Source organism: Aspergillus sydowii (assembly GCF_001890705.1).
Source record: "Aspergillus sydowii CBS 593.65 unplaced genomic scaffold ASPSYscaffold_18, whole genome shotgun sequence".
In the NCBI taxonomy this organism is placed as follows: Eukaryota; Fungi; Ascomycota; class Eurotiomycetes; order Eurotiales; family Aspergillaceae; genus Aspergillus; species Aspergillus sydowii.
In genome coordinates, this window is record NW_024467876.1 from 165,923 (window position 1) to 184,645 (window position 18,723).

Sequence of the window (18,723 nt, forward strand, 5' to 3'; positions counted from 1 at the left end):
GCGTTGGCCATCTCAGCTTGTATTCTATAGTAATGATACCATTTGATTCCTGAGCCACTCTTCCTGGCACTTGACCTGATTAACCCTACATCGGGATGTGTCCAATCTATTGACCTCCAGATGTTAACTAGACGCCCACTTATCGTTCAAATCTTGTCTCAATGTTGATGCCCAATCATTGTCGGTTGGATACTGGCAAGTACAAATGGTCCATTGAATTTCTTATGCAGTTTACTCCAGCAACCGAACAGATTGGTTAGATTGTTATCCACAGGTCCACGCAGAGCAGTTCAGATCATAAGTCCAGCTGGTATTTGCTGAAAAAATCGACGATATACTCTGTCGCGTCAAAGACATACTTGCCCATCGGACACTGGTCTGGATGGTCGACAAAGTCACTGTTCGACTCTGTACTCGGCCAGCAGTGGCCGTTATTACCCTCGCGATAGTGCTGGACAATCCCATCTTTCCCACCACAGTTCCAAATGACGTGTTTGACTACCGGATCCTCAAAGACAGTCTGATTCGCCACCGGGGGAGCGCCCTGTTCGCACCCATTGTTCTCGGTCCAGAAATTGAGGATATCGATGATAGGTATCTTGCGGTTCTCCTCGGTATTCCCATCAATAGGTGCCGTGGTATCGTCCTCGCCATGGAGCTCAAGAAAAGGGAATCCCTCATCACGAATCGCAGGCTCACAAGGCGGCACATCCGGTACAGACTCAGCGTCATAGTATGCACCACTGACGGAGGCAAAGGCAGCGAAACGGGCACCGACGGTATCATTGCAAGCGATGACATTGGTGAAGCCACCGCCATTGGACTTTCCAACCGAATAGACCCTGCTCGCGTCGATACACAGCTTCTCCTCCATATGCGTCAGCAGTTGGGCCGTGAAGTCCAGGTCGTCTGGTTTCGAGGCATCCGCGTTGGGATTCGACAGCCAGTACCCATTCTTGCTGTTAGGGTAAACGACTACGGCATCTTTGTTGAATTTCGGATTCGAGAACTGCGACAGTTTCTCCTGAGAAGCCATGTCCCTGGTTGCGCCATGGAAGGAGAAGTACAGCGGGGCGGGCGTGCTGGTGTTGTATGTCTCTGGGATGTAGAGGATGTACTCGCGGTCGCTATCGGGCAGATGCAGCGACCTGCTGAAGCCAGGACTGGGAAAGGCTGGAGGGATGTCAGTGCCACAGCCGGAGTCTGGGTCTGCCAGGGCCAGGCTGGTCAGCCCTGAAAAGGCGACGATAGAAGAAATGTGCATGTTTCTTGGAGATAAAACGTCAACGGTCAACATTCGACACCCCCCTCCAAGAACCAGCTGCCAGCTGCCTTTTAAACTGCTTCGAGTCCTGCCCATGGAGAGGTCAGACACGAAGGAATGGCCTCCGCATCCTCCGACGCTAATGCTGGGCTGCGAGGAGAGCAGCTGTACTCCATGGCGGGGAGCGAATATGGCCATGGAGAAAGGGACCTGCACCCCGCGATGGCCTATAAAGTCACCAATAGAACATCCCTTTTGACAGATTTCTCAGCCGCTACCTCCGAGTTTGCGGGGAAAAGGGTCTGATCGTGTGCTGATCGTGGGGCCAAACTTCGCTCTCAGTAACTCGGGTCAGCTCCGATGGAGCAGGCCGTGATATCTCATGCTGGCCCAGGTGGTCGGACTGTTCACCGTCGGTTCGTTGCGAACATCTCCATTCAGGGCATATTCATGCAAGGGCTATATGCTGACTGCATAAACTATAAGCAAAGCGGATGGCTGCGCCTCATTATTTGATCCTCCTTACTTCAGCCATGTCAGCAAGGGGAAACTGCAGGAATGTTTACTCAGTATAGTGTCCTTTCTCTGCTTCGTATACTGAGTGTTGAATTTGGAAGTCAATGTGATATCAGCCTTAGCGCGGCCTCATCCAAGGTCTTCGGGCCTTAGTCTCCCTTCGAAAAACGATGCTACTGCAGAAACTAATGCCCTATTCTCTCAATATCAATATCTTGTCCAGATCACCGCGTCGCATCCTTGTCCTCTACCCATCCTGCATCGACCTTAGCATCCACTCGATCCAGCCCGGTAATTGCAGCACCCAATCCGGTGCAAACATGATGCTTAAAAGCCCTGGTTGATATCCGCGCCTGAAACATGTCATCCAGCTCCTCCAGCGACCGATCCTTCGTCTCAGGAACCATCAGCCACACCCAAGCGGCAGCAACCACCGAGAAACCCCCATAAATGAATGTCACGGCGCCGCCTAGGTCGGCCTGAACATAAGGATTGACANAATTGATAGGCACCGAAGTAACGAAACTGCCCATCGAAGCCAAAAACAGCGTCCGCTCTCGCAGCTGGCCGGTTCCAACCTCGCCGGCCACAACCCAGCATCCAGGACCCCATGTAAATCCGTAGATACAGTACCAGAGAATAAGAAGGGCGACAGACGCTTCAGAGGCAGCCGTGGAGTAACTTCCAGCAGTCCCTGTACTCGTTGCTACTCCGGTACCCAGCATCGTCCCGGCCAGCAGAATGGATCCCAGGAATAATGACGGCCTCCGGCCAATCTTATCAAAAGTGAGGAAGGTGATAATATGCACAGCAAAGCTACACCCTGTTACCATGAGATTGCTGCGCAGCGGATCAGGAAATCCCAGCTGTTCCATGAAGGTGACCACGAAGTTCTGGATGAATGAGACACCCTGGGCCTGCTGCAAGATCTGCACCCCCATGGCAATAATCGTGCGGCGGAGGTTGGTCCCCTGGAAACAGTCCCAAATAGACGTCGCGCGGTGAAGTTCACGTTGTTCAAGGTCTTGCGCTTTGAGCAGTTCGACTTCTTGCGGGATCGTCTCTGGGTGGTTCGATAGTGACCGCAGGACTGCCTCAGCCTCGTCGTAACGGCCCCGGTAGACGAGGTATCTTGGGGACTCGGGTAGGAAGACATAGAAGGTTATATAGCCGACTGGCACTATTAGCTGGCACAGAATCACGATCCTAGCTTGTTAGCTGGTGTGCGTCGAGGCTTAGTTTGTCTTACAGGTACTGCCACTTGTCTCGCCGGGTACGAGACAGATAAACAACAATCGATGCCAGGAATACTCCTAGCGAGTTGAAGAAACTGTAAAGAGCAAGAAATGCACCTGCATCTGTTAGTATAGTTCAGTAATATTGACCCAAGACCTACCTCTGATTCTTGGGGGAGAGCACTCAGACAGATACAAAGGGACACAGTTCGATGCCAGTCCAATCCCAGAATACACAATGATCCGACCGACGACCAGCTGCCAGAAGGAAGTCATCGCTGATGCTTCTAATACAATACCGACCAACATCAACGCTGACATCACAAGAAAGGCATTGCGACGGCCTAGCGTGGTAGTCACGAATGGGGCGATGATGCACCCGAGAATGATACCAGCCGACCCGGTCCCTGTTCCCACCGATGTCTTGTGCGATGGGATACTATACTGGCCAAGCTGCTCGTCCCACTCTCCATACTTGCGCTGGAACTCCGATAGACCCAGAGCCCCTCCCCACCAGCCATTGTCGAAGCCGAAGCCCATGGCACCTAGCGAGGACACAGCCCCGATGAGCATCAGCCGCCCATTCAAGTCCTGAAAAAGGCTGTAATTCTTCACTGACTCGAGCATATTGATAGATAAGACAAATGTGATTTGCCATCACTGGCAACGCTCTCCGTTATACCTCCATTTATACATTTCGTTACCCCAACTTCCCAGCCCAACAAGGCAGCTCCTAGCACAAGGAAAGCCCAAGCGCGTGGGGTGGGGGCAGTCTAGTCCAGACATTCTGCCATCTACACCGTATATTAACATACAGACACAGGCACAGTTTGAGTTCGACCGTGCATCCTTTATCATGTCTGTTCAGACCAAGGTGATCCTACAATCAACGCTCCTCAAGGCGGCCGCAAATCTCACGGCGCAAGCCGCCAACTCAAAGCTCACAGCGATAGATTGGCAGTCGGTGGCTGAATTCGCCATTTTTGGCCTCATCCAAGCACACTTGAACTGCCACTGGCAGCGATTCCTCGAGGATACTTTTCCGACACTCTCCCCGCCAACGCCAGACAAGGCATCCAGAACAGCCTGGCATAATGTCCTCTTCAAGCTGGCGATAGACCAAACCGTCGGTCTGTTCCTCATGAACACCGTCTTCCTCGTCTGCACGAGCGCAGTCCGACTGTCAAACGCCAGTCTCGTTGTGGCGGAGGTGAATCGCAGGATCTGGCCGTTAATTCGCAAAGCGTGGAAGATTTGGCCGGCCTGTGCCCTAGTCAATTTCCTGTGGGTACCGGTGGAATCGCGGGTTCTGGTGGCATCCTGTGTTGGATTCGGCTGGAACGTCTTCTTGGCTCTGTTTATGCTGGCGAAATAGGAAACTTGAGCCTGTTGCCCAAGTGGACGTTATCTGTCGTCATGCGGAGAGAAGGCCGGGCAGTTGGAGATGATTAGCAGCGCTTATGCATTCCTGTTCTGTTATCGCTATATAGAAGTCGTAACCTGCGACCGGTGTATGATATAAACTTGCGCTTCTCCTTGATTGTTATCCCACATAAAATGGCTTGGTGGAAAACAGTCTCCTGGGTTGCCCTAACCTTCTGGGCTCGTCTATCACTTCAATCACAATGCCGACTCGCGCAAGAAGACAAGCTTCGTCTGTTTGTACTGAGCGATATCGCAAATGAACCAGACGATGCACAGTCCCTCGTGCGCCTGCTGGCCTACGCTAATGAATTCCGCATCGAAGGTCTCGTCGCAACAACCAGTATCTGGCTAAACGACACTACACGACCAGACTTGATGCACGAGATTGTAGATGGTTACGCACAGTCATTACCAAATCTACAAGCCCACGCAACCGGATGGCCAGAGGCGGCCAGTATCAAAAATGTAATCGCCTCTGGCCTCCCCGTCTACGGGATGGACGGAGTCGGCGAGGGAAAAGACAGCACAGGATCCAAACTCCTCGTCGAGGCAGTCGATCGCTCCGACGAGCCCTTATGGATTCCCATCTGGGGCGGTGCGTCTGTGCTCGCACAAGCCCTCTGGCACGTCAACGCAACCAGACCAGCAGCAGAGATGGACCGCTTCGTAAAGAAGCTCCGCGCATACTCAATCTCCGACCAGGACAACACAGGACCATGGATCCGGCGCAACTGGCCGCAGCTGTTTTACATCGCGAGCGTCCACCACTTCAATCGGTACGCCGTCGCCGCCTGGGGAGGAATGTCAGGCGAAATGTACTACCACTTTCCATGCAGCGCGGACAACGAGGTGGTCTCGCCGGAGTGGGTGCGCGCGAACATCCAGAATACAGGCGCCCTGGGGTCTAAATACCCGGACGCCGAGTTTATTCTCGAGGGCGACTCCCCGTCGTTGCTGTTCATGATCCCCAATGGTCTGTCGGACCCCGAGCATCCGGAATGGGGCTCCTGGGGTGGTCGATACGGTCCGGTCGTGTACGGAGAGGGTCACTTTGCTGATAGTGTCGATACACTGGTTGATTCGGACGGACGAACAATCATGGGCTCCCATGTCACGATCTGGCGATGGCGCGAGGCCTTCCAGAGGGACTTTGCGGCGCGGATGCAGTGGACGGCAACGGCCGAGTATGAAAAGGCCAACCACGCGCCGGTTGCAGCGGTCAACGGTAATTCCGGACGGCATGTCATTGAAATGGTCGTCGAGGCCGGTCAGAATGTTCGTCTCGATGCCAGCACGTCCTGCGATCCTGATGGGCGAGAGCTCGCGTTCAAATGGTGGCAGTACCGCGAGCCGTCTTCGAACAACAACACACCCAGACGAGACGTTGCAAATCTCGAAATCAGCGATCCAGAGTCGCCATTGACGGCTGTTACGATTCCACCGGAAGAAGTCCTTCGGCGACCGGGGCGAAATGCGCATCCGGAGAGCGACAAGCACCTGCATTTGATTTTGGAGGTGTCCGACGGGCAGCTGGTGGCATATCGGCGGGTTATATTCACTGTCCTTGGTCCGGATTCCAGAAAGAGCACCGGGCACGATGAGCTCTAGCACTCATTCTACCAGTTCAGAGTACAGAGTATATTGCGTAGTATTTGCTATCGTGTCGGATATAGGCCGTGATACAAGGAACGCAGCACGTGTACTTGTCAGACTGTCAGATTGTTATCTTATCGAATCAATGACTTGCATGCCGGGGAAGAGCTGGCGCCTCCTCCAGCACTAAAGCAGCCACATCGATAGGGTGTCCGGTATCGAATAATCTTGATCAGAAGACAGATTGCCTTTTACACATAGCCTAATATCGCCATCGCGTGCCATGGCTTTCAGTCTTCGGGATGATCGAAATATATATATATGTCAAGCACGTCGACGCCTACAAGACTAGATCTATATTCTCCCCGCGACAAAACCAAATAAGCCATGCAACTGCACTACAGGCCCTGCATTCGATTCCATCCCTTGAATCTCTTCTCTCTACCTTCTCTGTCTTTCTGTTTTCTGTCTGCTGTCGCGTGGGGGTTGCACGTGGCTGCCGTGTGCCAAGGCGCTAACCCGCACTAAACTAGCGTGAACTTAACCGGCCTCGGCTTTGGGGAAGCACCAGCAGTCTGTACTCTGGAGTCTGGAATGTCTATAAAAGTATTTAAATATAATATTATATCTCGATAATATTTGTATACGACTCAGCAATACGGTGACGCACTACAGCCTCCAGCTGTCAAAGCGACCGTGGGCTACTGGGTTACTGGGTCACGTCGAGGCCTGCCGGATGCGTCGCACGGGGCGGTTTGATTGGCGGGCGACTGGACAAAGCAAGAAGGAAATGAAGCGAATGAAATCGATTGTGATAAGCACGACCGCTGTTAGCCTGGGCTGGTGCCAGGTTTTGGGAATGTTTAAATAGCTGGCCGCGGCTGTTTCCGATCCTGCCCCTGTCCCTTGTCCTAAATTCGCATCATGGACGTCGAACACTCTGCCGCCTCCAAGCAGCCAGACGGCCGCCAGGACAAGATCCAGGATGAATATCCGGATGGTTACCGAGATGCAGATGCGTCGCTCTCCGAGAACCGCTCCGAGACCGTCGGCGACACGGACCTGCTCGGCGGGGAGAAGCTGGACGCGGTGCTGACTGCGAAAATGGCCTTGGTCAACGATGTGTGTGCTTAAGGTGCCAGGATTGAGCTGTCAATCTCCGGTACTTCCAGCTACATGCTGTACTATCTTTCACGCCCCGGTTCATAATACTGATCTTGCTAGGCCATCGATGAGATCGGGTTCACCCCGCACCAGGCCAAGCTGTTCTGCCTCAATGGCTTCGGATACGCCGTCGACTCGCTCATCCTGCTGCTGCAGTCCATCGTCGCCACCCAGGCCACCCTCGAGTTCCAGCCCAGCTTCGATACCGGTTTGACGATTGCCGTCTATGTGGGAATGCTGGTCGGCGCGCTGTTCTGGGGGTTCTCTGCCGACGTCATCGGTCGTCGCTTCGCCTTCAACGTTTCGCTCTTCATCTCCTCTATTTTCACCATTGTCGCTGGCGCGGCTCCGAACTGGATCGTGCTCGGCCTGTTCACCTGTCTGAGTGCGTTCGGCGCTGGTGGGAACCTGGTTCTGGATACCGCGGTCTTCCTGGAGTACCTCCCCAGCCAGCATGCATGGTTGGTGACTCTAATGGCCGCGTGGTGGGGTGAGCTCGCTTCTCCTTGTCTATTTGTTTCGTACTGATTTATCTAGGCGTCGGACAGCTGATTGCAGGCCTGTTCGCGTGGGCCTTTATGCCCAACTACTCCTGCGCCGATGCGGCCAGCTGCACCTACGACAACAACAAGGGCTGGCGCTATGTCTGGTACACTTCGGGCGCATTTGTCTTTGTCCTGTCTATTCTGCGCATCACCGTCGTGCGACTGGAAGAAACGCCAAAATTCCTTGTCACTGAAGGCAAGGACGAGAAGGTGGTTGCCGTGCTGCAAAGAATCGCCCAGAAACATCAACGCCCCTGTAGTCTCACCGTTGAACGCCTGACTGCCCTGGGAGTAACGCGAACTCGCCATTCCGGTGACACTCGTCGCTCCTTCAAGCTGATCTCCCTGCCCGAACTTGGCTACCACCTGCGCGGCCTCTACGCCACGCGCAAAATGGGCCTATCCACGACTCTGATCTGGTTCTCCTGGCTACTGATCGGTCTGGCATACCCTCTGTTCAACGTCTTCCTACCAATGTACCTGAAGTCCCGCGGCGCCGAGTTCGGTGACGACAGTCCATACACCACCTGGAGAAACTACGCCATCACCAACGCATGTGGCATCTTTGGTCCTATCCTCGCTGGCTTCCTGTGCCGCACGCGCTGGTGCTGGGGCCGACGAGGAACCATGATCATTGGAGCGCTGGTGACTATGGTATTCTTCTTTTCGTATACGGCTGTGCGAACTGCAGATCAGAATGTTGCATTCACTTGTATTATCAACTTCTGTCTGAACATCTATTACGGGACACTCTACGCCTATACACCCGAGGTATGTACATCCGCCAAGCGCTGTATCAAATTCTGACAGTGCAGGTCCTCCCATCTGCCCACCGCGGCACAGGAAACGGCATCGCGATCGGACTGAACCGAATCATGGGAATCGTGAGTGCCGTCGTTGGCAGAGAAGCAGATGTACGTCGATCCTCATTCCTGTCTAAACCCGGCTAATCTCTATAGACGAGCACCTCCGTCCCGCTGTACATCTGCGCCGCTTTGTATATCATCATGGCCATTGTCGCCGCAGCATTCCCCTTCGAACCGCTCGGTCGACGCAGCAGCTGATGCTGTAATTCTTTTTCGAGGCCGTCAGAAGGAAGACATAGTATATGTTCCTCCGTCCCATGCGCCAACTCAAGAACGTCCTAGGACAAGCCGCCTGCGACAATAATGCCGCCTACGCGACTCGACAACGGACTGCCGCCTACCCACATGCGACTTGACCAGTTGAAAATATTCTACAGCCCACGCGACACTGGATGGATTACCTGTTGAATGGCACAGACCGACCTCATTTGCTAAATGGCTGTCTGCCAAGTCGTAAGTATCTGGCGATCTTTGTATTCCTAGGATGGAGTCTGCCGGGCAGTCTTTATGATTTATACTCCTGTTTTGTGTGGCAGTGGAGGTATCTCTGACAGACTGAAATTATATTTGCAAGTAGTAAACAACTAAGCAATTGAATGATACTTGTATAACGCTCCCAACCAACAGCGTTCAGCCAATCTGACACGCAGGGCTGTTTCCACTGCAAGGCACGCAGAACTCCTGATCCATGATCTCGTCCAGGTTTGGAGGGAGATAGGTCTCGCCAACCTTGGGCGTATCATCATCGTCGGAAGTCATATTCTGCACTCTGGCCCAGCAGGGAGTCCGCCAGTTTGCTCTGCCAGCATCGTCCTCGGCGGCGACAAACACAGGAAGACTGTAGAAACAGTCTGGCTTTTCGCTGTCTGAAAACAGCTTGAATGTCCCCGAGTCGATAGTACCACCGTAGTCCCCCGTCTTCGACTGGCACGCGTCGGACAGCTTGTACAGCTCCTCCAGGTCAATCCCGTACTTGTCCGTCATCGTTTCCAACGTATCTTCCGACACCGTCTTCGACCAGTCACTGCGCTTTGGTTCTATAGAGGGATTGCCGTTACCGGGGTATTCTAGGGTATAGCAAACGTCGTCGATGACCTTTCCTCCAGTTTGATCCGTGCAGTCATCGGTATCGAAGCCGTCCTTCATGATATAGTAATTGGCAAAGGTCAGTGCATATGAGGCCAGACTCTTCCTCATATTCTCCGACAACGCATTCTGCATATCTCTGACAAACTTCCCCGTGAGTCGATGCAGCCACCGGCCGTCGAAGAAGTTCGAGATCTCGTACTCGTAGTCTCCCTCTTTATATTCCTTGGGTATATCAGACAAATCGCCGTCAGCAAACAACGAAATGAGTCCGTTCTGGCCGGCCCGGTACGCGGCGTTCCAAATAGTTCCCAACTGCATGTTCAGCGCACGCTCCATATCATCCTCGTCAGGGGGTTCTGCATCCTCCACCGCAGCCGAAAGAATAGTCCACATCCCCGAGAATCCAGTCAAGACCGCACCAGCAGCCGCACCGGCACTGCCAGAACTCCCCGGCGGCCCGGCTCCTGCGCCACTGGCCACCCCACTAGCTATACCAAGGGAGCCAGCGAAGATGGCAAAAACCGTCGACTGCGTCTCGTCCGACGGCGTCTTGATCGGGAAGTCCGCCACCAGGCTGCCGATGTTGAGGCTTTCGTTGAAGGTAGTGTCGCGGAACATGGTGCCGAACTTGGAGATGTGGTCGAAGTAGTTGGCGACCACGAACTGCGCCCAGTAGAGAGATGGCGGTTCGTAGCCGTGACATTCGCCTGGGTCAGGGAAACCACAGGGGCCGTCAGGGAATGTGTCGCAGCTGACTGTCTCGCTTCCGGCGAAGAGCTCCTGTGTCCAGCTTGCTGTTGCAGTCAGAAGTCAGAACAAGTAAGATAAGTAGGCAAGTAAGATAGGTAGGCAAATAAGAAGGACGCACATGTATCACCGCCCCTCCGGACGTCAAAGAAGTAGTCAAAATACGCCGAGATATTCCGCTGCGAGCTCGCCTCTGCCTCTGTAATCTCGTCGAGATCCGGCTCGGAACAGAACTCCTCGATATCCATGTCCTCAGGCAGGGGCAGGAAAATGCCAGGACCGGGGACCATTGACGGGAGGAACTTCTGCAGGTCAATCGACCACTCGACCGATCCTCCCATGTTCATTCCGCTGTACTTGTCCAGTCTCCTATTGCGTGTCTCGTCCGTCATGTACGCGGCCCACTGGTTGTCGTTGTAGACGAGGATATCCGAGTCGCTCTTCTCATCGTAGGAATGCGCCGAGTTGTCATTGTTGTCGAGGATCTCATTAATCTCCGCGTTGGCCAAATATCCAGAGGTATCCGTGCAGCGGCCCTTCGAGGCGCCGTTTCCTGTATACTTGCAAGTAGGCCCCGTGCATCCTGGCTCGGCCATCTCAAAGGACCGCCCGTAGCTGCTCACTCCCACCATGAGCTTCTTGGTCTGCACTTGCGCCTTGGTGATCATGGCCAGGGCATACTGTGTTTCGGTTGCGTTGACGTGCGATCGGAGACAATTTCCATCCGGGCAACCCAGAGGAGGATCGTTGCTATCATAGTCCCATTGGCCGCGGAGATCGTAGGTCATGTACACGATATAGTCGACGACTTGCGCAATCTCGTCAATAGGGAAGGCCTGCAGATACCAGAACGACGCAGGGGCAGCGATAGAAAGACTCTTTCCATCTGGGAGCTTGTCGCGCACGACCTTGAGGAACTCCAGATACCGCTCGCCTTCTTCCTCTTCGCCTGGGGGGATACCTGGAATATCAGGGGCGCCAGGGTACTCCCAGTCAAAGTCAACGCCGTCAAGGTCATGCTCTTCGACAAAGTCGACGACGTTCTTGGCGAACTTGTCCCTGTTTTCCTCCTTGACACCGTTGCGGAAGATGTGGTATGTCTCTGGGAATGTGCTAAAGTCCCAGCCACCAAAGGAGATGACCCTCTTGATGGAGTGCATTCCTTTGAAGTACTCGAACTGCTCCTCGTCGCCCTCCATGAGTCCAATGGAGAAGTCGTCTTTGATATCCCCAAACGCGAACTGGATGTGCGTGTACTCGTTCGCCCGAATCGAATAAGCGTTCATGTTGAGACAGTCTCGCTTCAGATTACTCGCCAGGAAGTACCCAACATTGGCAAACTCATCAGGAGGGATATCATCATTCACGACCGACGTCCCACAGTTGCTAACACAGACGCCTGTCCCCGGATTCCCTGACTCCTTGTACTCGCAGAACTCTGGATTAATCCCACACCAGCCGTGCAGATTGCAGCAGGCATTCAGCGGACACGGATTCAGAAGCGCCCATTCAGCCGAGGAGCTATCCTCCGGCATTGTCGTATTCTCAACCTGCGGCCCACAGATCGCTCCAGGGATAGGCGCCGGGAACGGAGGCGTCCCTTTACTGAGACAGATATTCAAACTGGCCTGGAGATCACCACACCCGCGCCATCCCCACGTCTCCTCATTGAACTCCTCCAGATCCTCATTCGTGAGACTATGCGACGCCGCAAGATACGAGCAGTCCTGCCCGGTTTCCACGCGGTGCGTATAACACGTCCCATTCTTAAACGGATCGGGCGAGAAGTCAGGGAGATCGCCGCTGGTGCAGCAGACGTGCTGGCCCGCTCTTAAAGTCGAGCACAGATCCTTATCGTAGCTGTTGTACTTGGTGAAGTCGTCGCCTGAGATACCGCATTTCACAGCCATTTTGGGACAGTCCTCGCCGAGTTCGACCTGTTTTGTCTCGCATTTATCCGCCCTGTTCTGGAGGATGGGCCCTCTGCCGTGCACGCCTGAGATAGCAGTAGTGGATGGTGCTTTCGCAACAGAGATATCGTCGACGTTCGCGGTATCATCGTGGTCGGATGGGCATTCTCCCTCGCGCCATTGTCGGAGTAAGCGCTGGATACTGTTCAGATCGCCGTTTGTCGAGATTGCAACTCCGATAGTGTCCTCGCCAACATCACCACAGTGTTGTAGAGCTACTAGCGGGGAGGTGCTGTCGAGCTGATCCAGCATGCTCTCCACGACAGACTCAGCAGTCCTGGCCCGGTCAAATCGTGGGCCGATATAAAGACCGGCGGTGACTTTTCCAAAGTGTCCAAAGATGTGGAACTGGTCTTGTTTTGAGGAACTACGCAGCCAGGTCTGCATGCTCTTCACGATACTCTTCATGGCGTCGATATCTTTGCCTTCTTTGGTAGATACGCCCCAGCTGGCAAGCTCAAGAGATACGCTCGCTTCCTCATACTCGAGAGTTTCTTCGGGACGTTCGTTCTTTCTAGCAGCGTCACTATTGTCAGGAGTACAAGCAAACATAGTCCATGACGAATCGGTCTTGTTGAGAGCGTTGTACAGGGACAAGTCAAGGAGCATAGGCTCTTTGCAAGCTGCCAGGCTTTCTGTACTATGGTAGTTGATCCAGTCAAAGGGAGTGCTACCTAGGCTGCATGCTCGAGGACAGTCGTCAATGTAGTTCCTTCGAGACGCTACAGGATGGACTAGAAGAGCCGTTGTCAGGAGGGCTACTGCCCCTCGAGCGAACGCGCCCATTGCACCCACAGGATAAGAAAAATCCGAAGAGCAAGTAGAAACAGCTGAGATGGGCTAATGATCAAGGCCTGGTAGTTTGTGTTCCATTCAGTGTATGGGGTGGGGTGTCAGCTGTTTTATATAGTATCGATCTCAGACTGCCCAGAAAAATGTTCCGTGAAGCAGTCAGACGGAAATTACGCCGCACACCATCTTGAGATAGGGATTAAACACGATGTAACTGTATAATCGGTCACCCTCCTCAATTAGACGTGTGCCTAGAGGCAATCGTACTTGGCATGTTATCAAGGGTCATCTGCAGACCGGTGTCCTAATATCTGACCTGCATTACTAGACAGTAAGTAGGCATGATGAAATGAGACCCTGGCACGCAGCCATTGATTTACTCGCTTTCTTCCTCCAATTATATAACAGGCGCTGGGGCCTTTTCTGATTGTATCTCGTTACCGACTTAGCTGCCGAGTGAACTGCATGGGTGGTGTACTCAGCCAAATAAGCAGCATGCAACCCTTCTCCACAAAACCACCATGATGAATTGCATTGGCTATAGTATGCAGGGATTTTCAGCCCCAGGGACCGGGGGCACGCGGCTTCTGGGTGCGCCGCATCGGACTACTCATAGTTAGACCCGCGAGGCTGAGGCTTGGTATTGTCCTGGCTGGAATGACTCAAGTTAGATTAAGAAACCAAGTCCACCTGCATAGACCCGATACACTCATAGTGATTTCACGGTCCCTGCATGAGGTAGATAGTGCTATTGGCCGCCAGCCCGCCACACCGTCCGCCCCCTCTTCGTCAGCTCCGGTGTCAACCCTGGCCGACAGAATGCTGCCCCGTTTTTCCCTTTTCTTGAAGAGTCGCCAGGGTATCCTAGCCATACCCGAATAAGCCGGACGTTGCGCTGGATAGGATATGGCATGCATCCTGACGCGCCCCTGCTGACCGTCCCCAATCTGGAATTTCTTGCGGCACCATCGACAGGCAGCGGCTCAATGTGGGCATTGCTTGAATCTGCTCGTCAGCATTGAAGTAAACGAGCTGCTCTATTCTTCCTCAGAAGATCTCCTGCCCGGCCTTCTGCCGAAATGAGTCGGCTCACACACATTCCCGAGGCGCGTGTGCCATCACATTCAGTCCGTAGGACTATTATTTTACAGTATCCATAATATTAGCCGTTCAACTTGATATGAACTGTTTCATTGTGTCTCTTCGAAGATTGGTCTTCTCCCTGGGTCACGATGGCAGGCACTTCTTATAAAATGGACCACATCAGCCCAGGGAATGTGGAAAATATGTCGGACCAATATTTTTATCTCTTTACTTAAGATAACATACAGTATTAACTAGAAGGTTGCGGTGCGGGGTTGCATGTTCACCTGCAAACTTGGATAACGTCAGTGTTTCCTATTTGGGAAGCTCGAATGAGAGCACTTCGTATAATAACAACCATCTCGCTGCCTTCCACTTTGATATTATGTATACCCAATTGAACAATAACATATTCTATTTGGATATTATTGTTCATTATAACTGACGATAATCACATAACATGTCGAGCTCTTTCGATGGAATATACGAGCCGGGCGTCATCGACCCCGGTCTGCCTGTGCACAACCCTACGAAGCCTTTCTGGCAGTCATCCCCTCACCGGTTCGCCAACTACAGGTCACCATGGCCGGAGACTCCAGTAGACATTGCCATCATCGGATCAGGCATGACCGGGTCCAACCTTGCTCGTTCGCTGCTGAAAATGCGACCTGGTCTACGAGTTGTCCTTCTAGAAGCCCGAACTCTCTGTTCCGGAGCAACAGGTCGCAATGGAGGACATATAAAGACCATGACATATGCCGACTGGGGGAATCGCAAACGCGACCTGGGAGTGGAAGAAGCCATCCGAGTCACCAAGTTCGAACACAGCCATCTCCAAGCAATGGGCGATGCAATCCGAGCCGATAACATTGACTGTGACCTTGCAATGACAGACGGGCTGGACGTCTACTACGATGAAAAGACTTTCGCAAAGGCCGTGGCTGGTCTTGCAGATATGCGAACGTACATTCCTGAAATCGCCGATAAGTACCAGATATGCACCGACTTGCACCGGCTTCGAACGGAAATGAAACTGTCCGACCGCTGCATTGGAGCCATCATCGTCCCATCTGCTTCGCTGTGGCCGTATAAGATGGTGCTAGGCCTTCTCGAACCGATCATCAAAGGTGACACGCTCAACGTCCAAACAAACACGACAGTCCTTAGCATCGAAGATGGACCGTCTCGCGAAAGCGCCACCATCCACACCTCGCAGGGGATTATAGAAGCACGGAATGTGGTGCACGCCACAAACGGCTGGTTAGGGCATCTCCTCCATGAGCTGCGGCCATATGTCTCGCCCGTCCGAGGAAACGTCGTCCACTACGATGCCACCAGCAATACATCCCCCTTCGGCCTGAGCAGCCGGTACTCCCTCTGGATGCGCTACGCAGCAAAGGACTACGACTATCTCATCCAGCGATCTAGCGGCGACATCGTCGTCGGACGCGCCAACACCGCACGCAAAGCAACAGGCGACGACAGCAGGACAGACCTGTGTCCTATGGCGCATCTACGGGGAATGGCAGACGAAGTAGCAGCGAGTCCAGCCAAGGGAGCATCGGCACATATCACGCACGCCTGGTCTGGAATTTTGGCTTTCACCCAGGACACTTCTCCCTTCGTGGGCAGACTGCCTTTTCCTCATCGACAGCACCAGTGGGTGTGCGGTGCGTATCATGGAGTCGGCATGACCAAGGCGTTTCGCACGGCGGAGATGCTGGCGCATTTGATTCTGGATATCCCGTTGAGTGACGAGTATCCTCGCTCGATGTTCCTGACGGACAAGAGGGTTGCAGATCTGGAAAAATCGCTGGATAAGGGTCTTCCCATCAAAGCAGCGCTGTAATATACCTTTTAAGATAGCCAATCACAAACAGCATTTATTGCTCTCTTTCGACCTTCCTTTTATGGACTGCCAAGACTAGTAAGGTTAACTAATTAGTGAACTAGTTACTCCAATAGCTGAGTCATGTATATCAAGTCTGGTTGTGCGGGGATGGTACGAATAGCTTCAGTCCAACACCCCAAAATGCCTCGGAAGAAGCGGAAGTATGAGCCTAAGACAAAAGGTTGGTAGATATGCCTTTAGTATGTTCAAGCTTACGATGCGAGCAACATAGGCTGCTACGAGTGCTCCCAACGTCGGATCCACTGCGATCGTGCGCAGCCACAATGTAGGAAATGCATCACCAAAGGCATAAGCTGCAGTGGGATGGGGATTCGACACCGTTTCCATAAGGGAATGGCGGCTCGTGGGAGGTTTACTGGGAAATCTATTGACGCCGTTTACGAGCAGTGGGTACTCATATCACGTATTTGAGACTATCAATAACCAGAGCAGCACACGACGAAGGCCGCGCCCAAAGCAAAGCATCAATGTGTTAGAAGACAGCGATATGATTGTCTCAGACAGCCCGTCTCTTAGCAACAGTGATGGACCACTAGATATCCTCGAAAATCCTGGCTCCCAGCTGTCCACAATTCCGTCGTCTCAGGTCCCTCCATGGAAACGACAAATGCTCCTCCATTGTAATCCTATCAACCACTACCTTGTATATCATAAATCCTAATGTACTGCAGTCTCCGAGCACATCGCATGCGAAATGGTGGCATTTGACGGGCCTCACAACGGATGGCGATCTATCGTCCTACCCATGGCATTGGAAGACGAGCTGGTGATGAATGCCGTCCTCACGGTGGCCAGCTTCCATTTCCATTCATATTATCACCAAGACCTTTCGAGAGACATGTTGCTTGGAAGCTATGAAAGAGACGATTCTTCAGCACAATTATACGGAGCGGTCATACGTGGACTCCGAAAGAGACAGAACCTACGGAGTTACGATCAACGGGCGCAACTATCCATATTGCTCACTATCCTGCTTCTTCTAGTGGTAGCAATGGTCACTGGAAGCCCGGACTTTCCTATCATGTTCAAGGCTTTGCAATCAGCTTTGACAGTAATTGAAGGTTCTTGTATAGGGCAGGGTGACCTTGCCGAGTTCATTTCTCGTCAGTTCCAAAAGTAAGCATTCTCCACCGGATCACTTCGTGATTTTATTAACTTGCTAGGATACGGGTATATGCCGCCCCGTTCATAAGCGAGTCAGATGGGCTACAAGTGCTGTCATCGCAACACTGGAGCATGGAGGTGCTATCATGCCTCAATTACTGCCAGTCGCGGCAGCCACAGCATGCCTCTGCTGTTTCTGTCATTACTGACCTCGTCCACCAAGCACATGACATCTATATCAATCAGGCACGGAACCTCGACTCAACGGACGCCACCAGGCCCATGTTTGCAGTGCCGGACACCGTCGCGCGAATCGAGCGTTTCAAACAAACAATGGAGCTCTTCCCAGAGGGCTCTCCAGGCGAGCAGGTCTTGATCTGGGCCTCGTTTCTAGCAGCCTCTGATTGTATGTTGGAAGGGCACAAGACGTTCTTTAAAGAACTGTTCCAGCGTTATCACCGGCGCAGCGGGTTCAAGAACATTCTCGGTGCGCTGCGACTGCTGCAGAAAATATGGAATCGACCCGTTGAGGACCGGTGGACGAATTTTCTTCCCCAGGAGAGATTATTTGTGATGTAAAGCAAGGACCTGTGAATTCTCTCCTTAGGTTAGTTTTACCCCTTCAGGGATAGTTATCTAGTATACTATATTATTATTACTACCTGCTAGTACTACTGAGTATATAAGGACTATCCTTACTATTCCTAATTCTTACCCTTTTTAATTCCTTCTTTCTCCTCTTCTACCCTCCTATATTCTATACTTATATAATTATAATCTCTTATTCTTGTTTACTTAATAATATCTGTACTTTTTATTTCTTTTTTTCAGTTAAAAATTATAGCTATACTCTTTTCTTATCTTCTCTATTTTTAAATTCCCTATCTTATTAGCTTAGACTAGCTCTTTACCTGAATTTTCTACTTTTTCTACTTCTTTCTATCTAGTAAAATAATTTATATCTTCCTATTCTACTAGTAGCTACTATTAAAGTATTTATTTAGAGTATTATATTACCTACTAGTCTTTTATAGTATCTATACTTTTAATTATCTTTATTTAAAAGATTAACTCTTCTAACTCTCTAGTAGGCTTTAATTAAGCCTGATTATATATCATATATAATATATACTTTATATCTTCTCTCTTTACTAGATATCAGCTGCCTGTCCTATATCTTTATTTTTATACCCTTACTTTTACCCTGGCTATACTAATCTTACTTATTATTGTAATATCCACGCTAGCTGCAATCCCGTGATCATACCCATAGACCAAAAAAGGTCCAACGAGACTACTTACTAGTAGTCTTGTTGATTGCAGCGATATATAAAACCTAACCATGTGGCAACTGCCTGAATCCTAAGGCACATATATAATCCATCACATGGTAAATCACATGCTTGCTATTCATGTGA

General features: G+C 51.9%; 8 protein-coding genes across 8 annotated transcripts; 5 read left to right on the forward strand and 3 right to left on the reverse strand.

Moving 5' to 3' along the window:
• Positions 1 to 295: 295 nt before the first annotated feature.
• On the reverse strand, positions 296 to 1,264 carry ASPSYDRAFT_62481 (alpha/beta hydrolase family esterase; the record flags this gene model as incomplete). The annotated part of the gene is made up of 2 exons (XM_040850132.1): positions 296 to 378; positions 400 to 1,264. The coding sequence occupies 2 exons, from the start codon at positions 1,262 to 1,264 to the stop codon at positions 296 to 298; spliced, it is 948 nt and encodes a 315-aa protein (XP_040696606.1).
• A 694-nt stretch (positions 1,265 to 1,958) lies between these two features.
• ASPSYDRAFT_73374 (uncharacterized protein) lies at positions 1,959 to 3,642 on the reverse strand (the record flags this gene model as incomplete). Its single annotated transcript, XM_040850707.1, has 3 exons — positions 1,959 to 2,986; positions 3,030 to 3,132; positions 3,177 to 3,642. The coding sequence occupies 3 exons, from the start codon at positions 3,640 to 3,642 to the stop codon at positions 2,005 to 2,007; spliced, it is 1,551 nt and encodes a 516-aa protein (XP_040696607.1). The 3' UTR covers positions 1,959 to 2,004.
• A 229-nt stretch (positions 3,643 to 3,871) lies between these two features.
• Positions 3,872 to 4,390, forward strand: ASPSYDRAFT_163995 (Mpv17/PMP22 family protein; the record flags this gene model as incomplete). Its single annotated transcript, XM_040843215.1, has 1 exon — positions 3,872 to 4,390. The coding sequence occupies one exon, from the start codon at positions 3,872 to 3,874 to the stop codon at positions 4,388 to 4,390; it is 519 nt and encodes a 172-aa protein (XP_040696608.1).
• ASPSYDRAFT_73376 (uncharacterized protein) lies at positions 4,300 to 6,048 on the forward strand (the record flags this gene model as incomplete). Its single annotated transcript, XM_040850708.1, has 1 exon — positions 4,300 to 6,048. The coding sequence occupies exon 1, from the start codon at positions 4,573 to 4,575 to the stop codon at positions 6,046 to 6,048; it is 1,476 nt and encodes a 491-aa protein (XP_040696609.1). The 5' UTR covers positions 4,300 to 4,572.
• A 688-nt stretch (positions 6,049 to 6,736) lies between these two features.
• On the forward strand, positions 6,737 to 9,249 carry ASPSYDRAFT_82750 (MFS transporter). Its single transcript, XM_040851167.1, has 5 exons — positions 6,737 to 7,155; positions 7,258 to 7,687; positions 7,735 to 8,513; positions 8,558 to 8,656; positions 8,702 to 9,249. Exons 1-5 carry the CDS (start codon positions 6,958 to 6,960, stop codon positions 8,804 to 8,806), a joined length of 1,611 nt encoding a protein of 536 aa, XP_040696610.1. The 5' UTR covers positions 6,737 to 6,957; the 3' UTR covers positions 8,807 to 9,249.
• A 1,251-nt stretch (positions 9,250 to 10,500) lies between these two features.
• On the reverse strand, positions 10,501 to 13,200 carry ASPSYDRAFT_163802 (uncharacterized protein; the record flags this gene model as incomplete). The annotated part of the gene is made up of 1 exon (XM_040843196.1): positions 10,501 to 13,200. The coding sequence occupies one exon, from the start codon at positions 13,198 to 13,200 to the stop codon at positions 10,501 to 10,503; it is 2,700 nt and encodes an 899-aa protein (XP_040696611.1).
• A 1,549-nt stretch (positions 13,201 to 14,749) lies between these two features.
• Positions 14,750 to 16,138, forward strand: ASPSYDRAFT_36903 (NAD(P)/FAD-dependent oxidoreductase; the record flags this gene model as incomplete). The annotated part of the gene is made up of 1 exon (XM_040845484.1): positions 14,750 to 16,138. One exon carries the CDS (start codon positions 14,750 to 14,752, stop codon positions 16,136 to 16,138), a length of 1,389 nt encoding a protein of 462 aa, XP_040696612.1.
• Positions 16,139 to 16,299: 161 nt separating this feature from the next.
• Positions 16,300 to 18,000, forward strand: ASPSYDRAFT_213368 (Zn(II)2Cys6 transcription factor). Its single transcript, XM_040844068.1, has 5 exons — positions 16,300 to 16,361; positions 16,413 to 16,587; positions 16,634 to 16,821; positions 16,873 to 17,317; positions 17,365 to 18,000. Exons 1-5 carry the CDS (start codon positions 16,322 to 16,324, stop codon positions 17,882 to 17,884), a joined length of 1,368 nt encoding a protein of 455 aa, XP_040696613.1. The 5' UTR covers positions 16,300 to 16,321; the 3' UTR covers positions 17,885 to 18,000.
• The last annotated feature ends 723 nt before the right edge of the window (positions 18,001 to 18,723 follow it).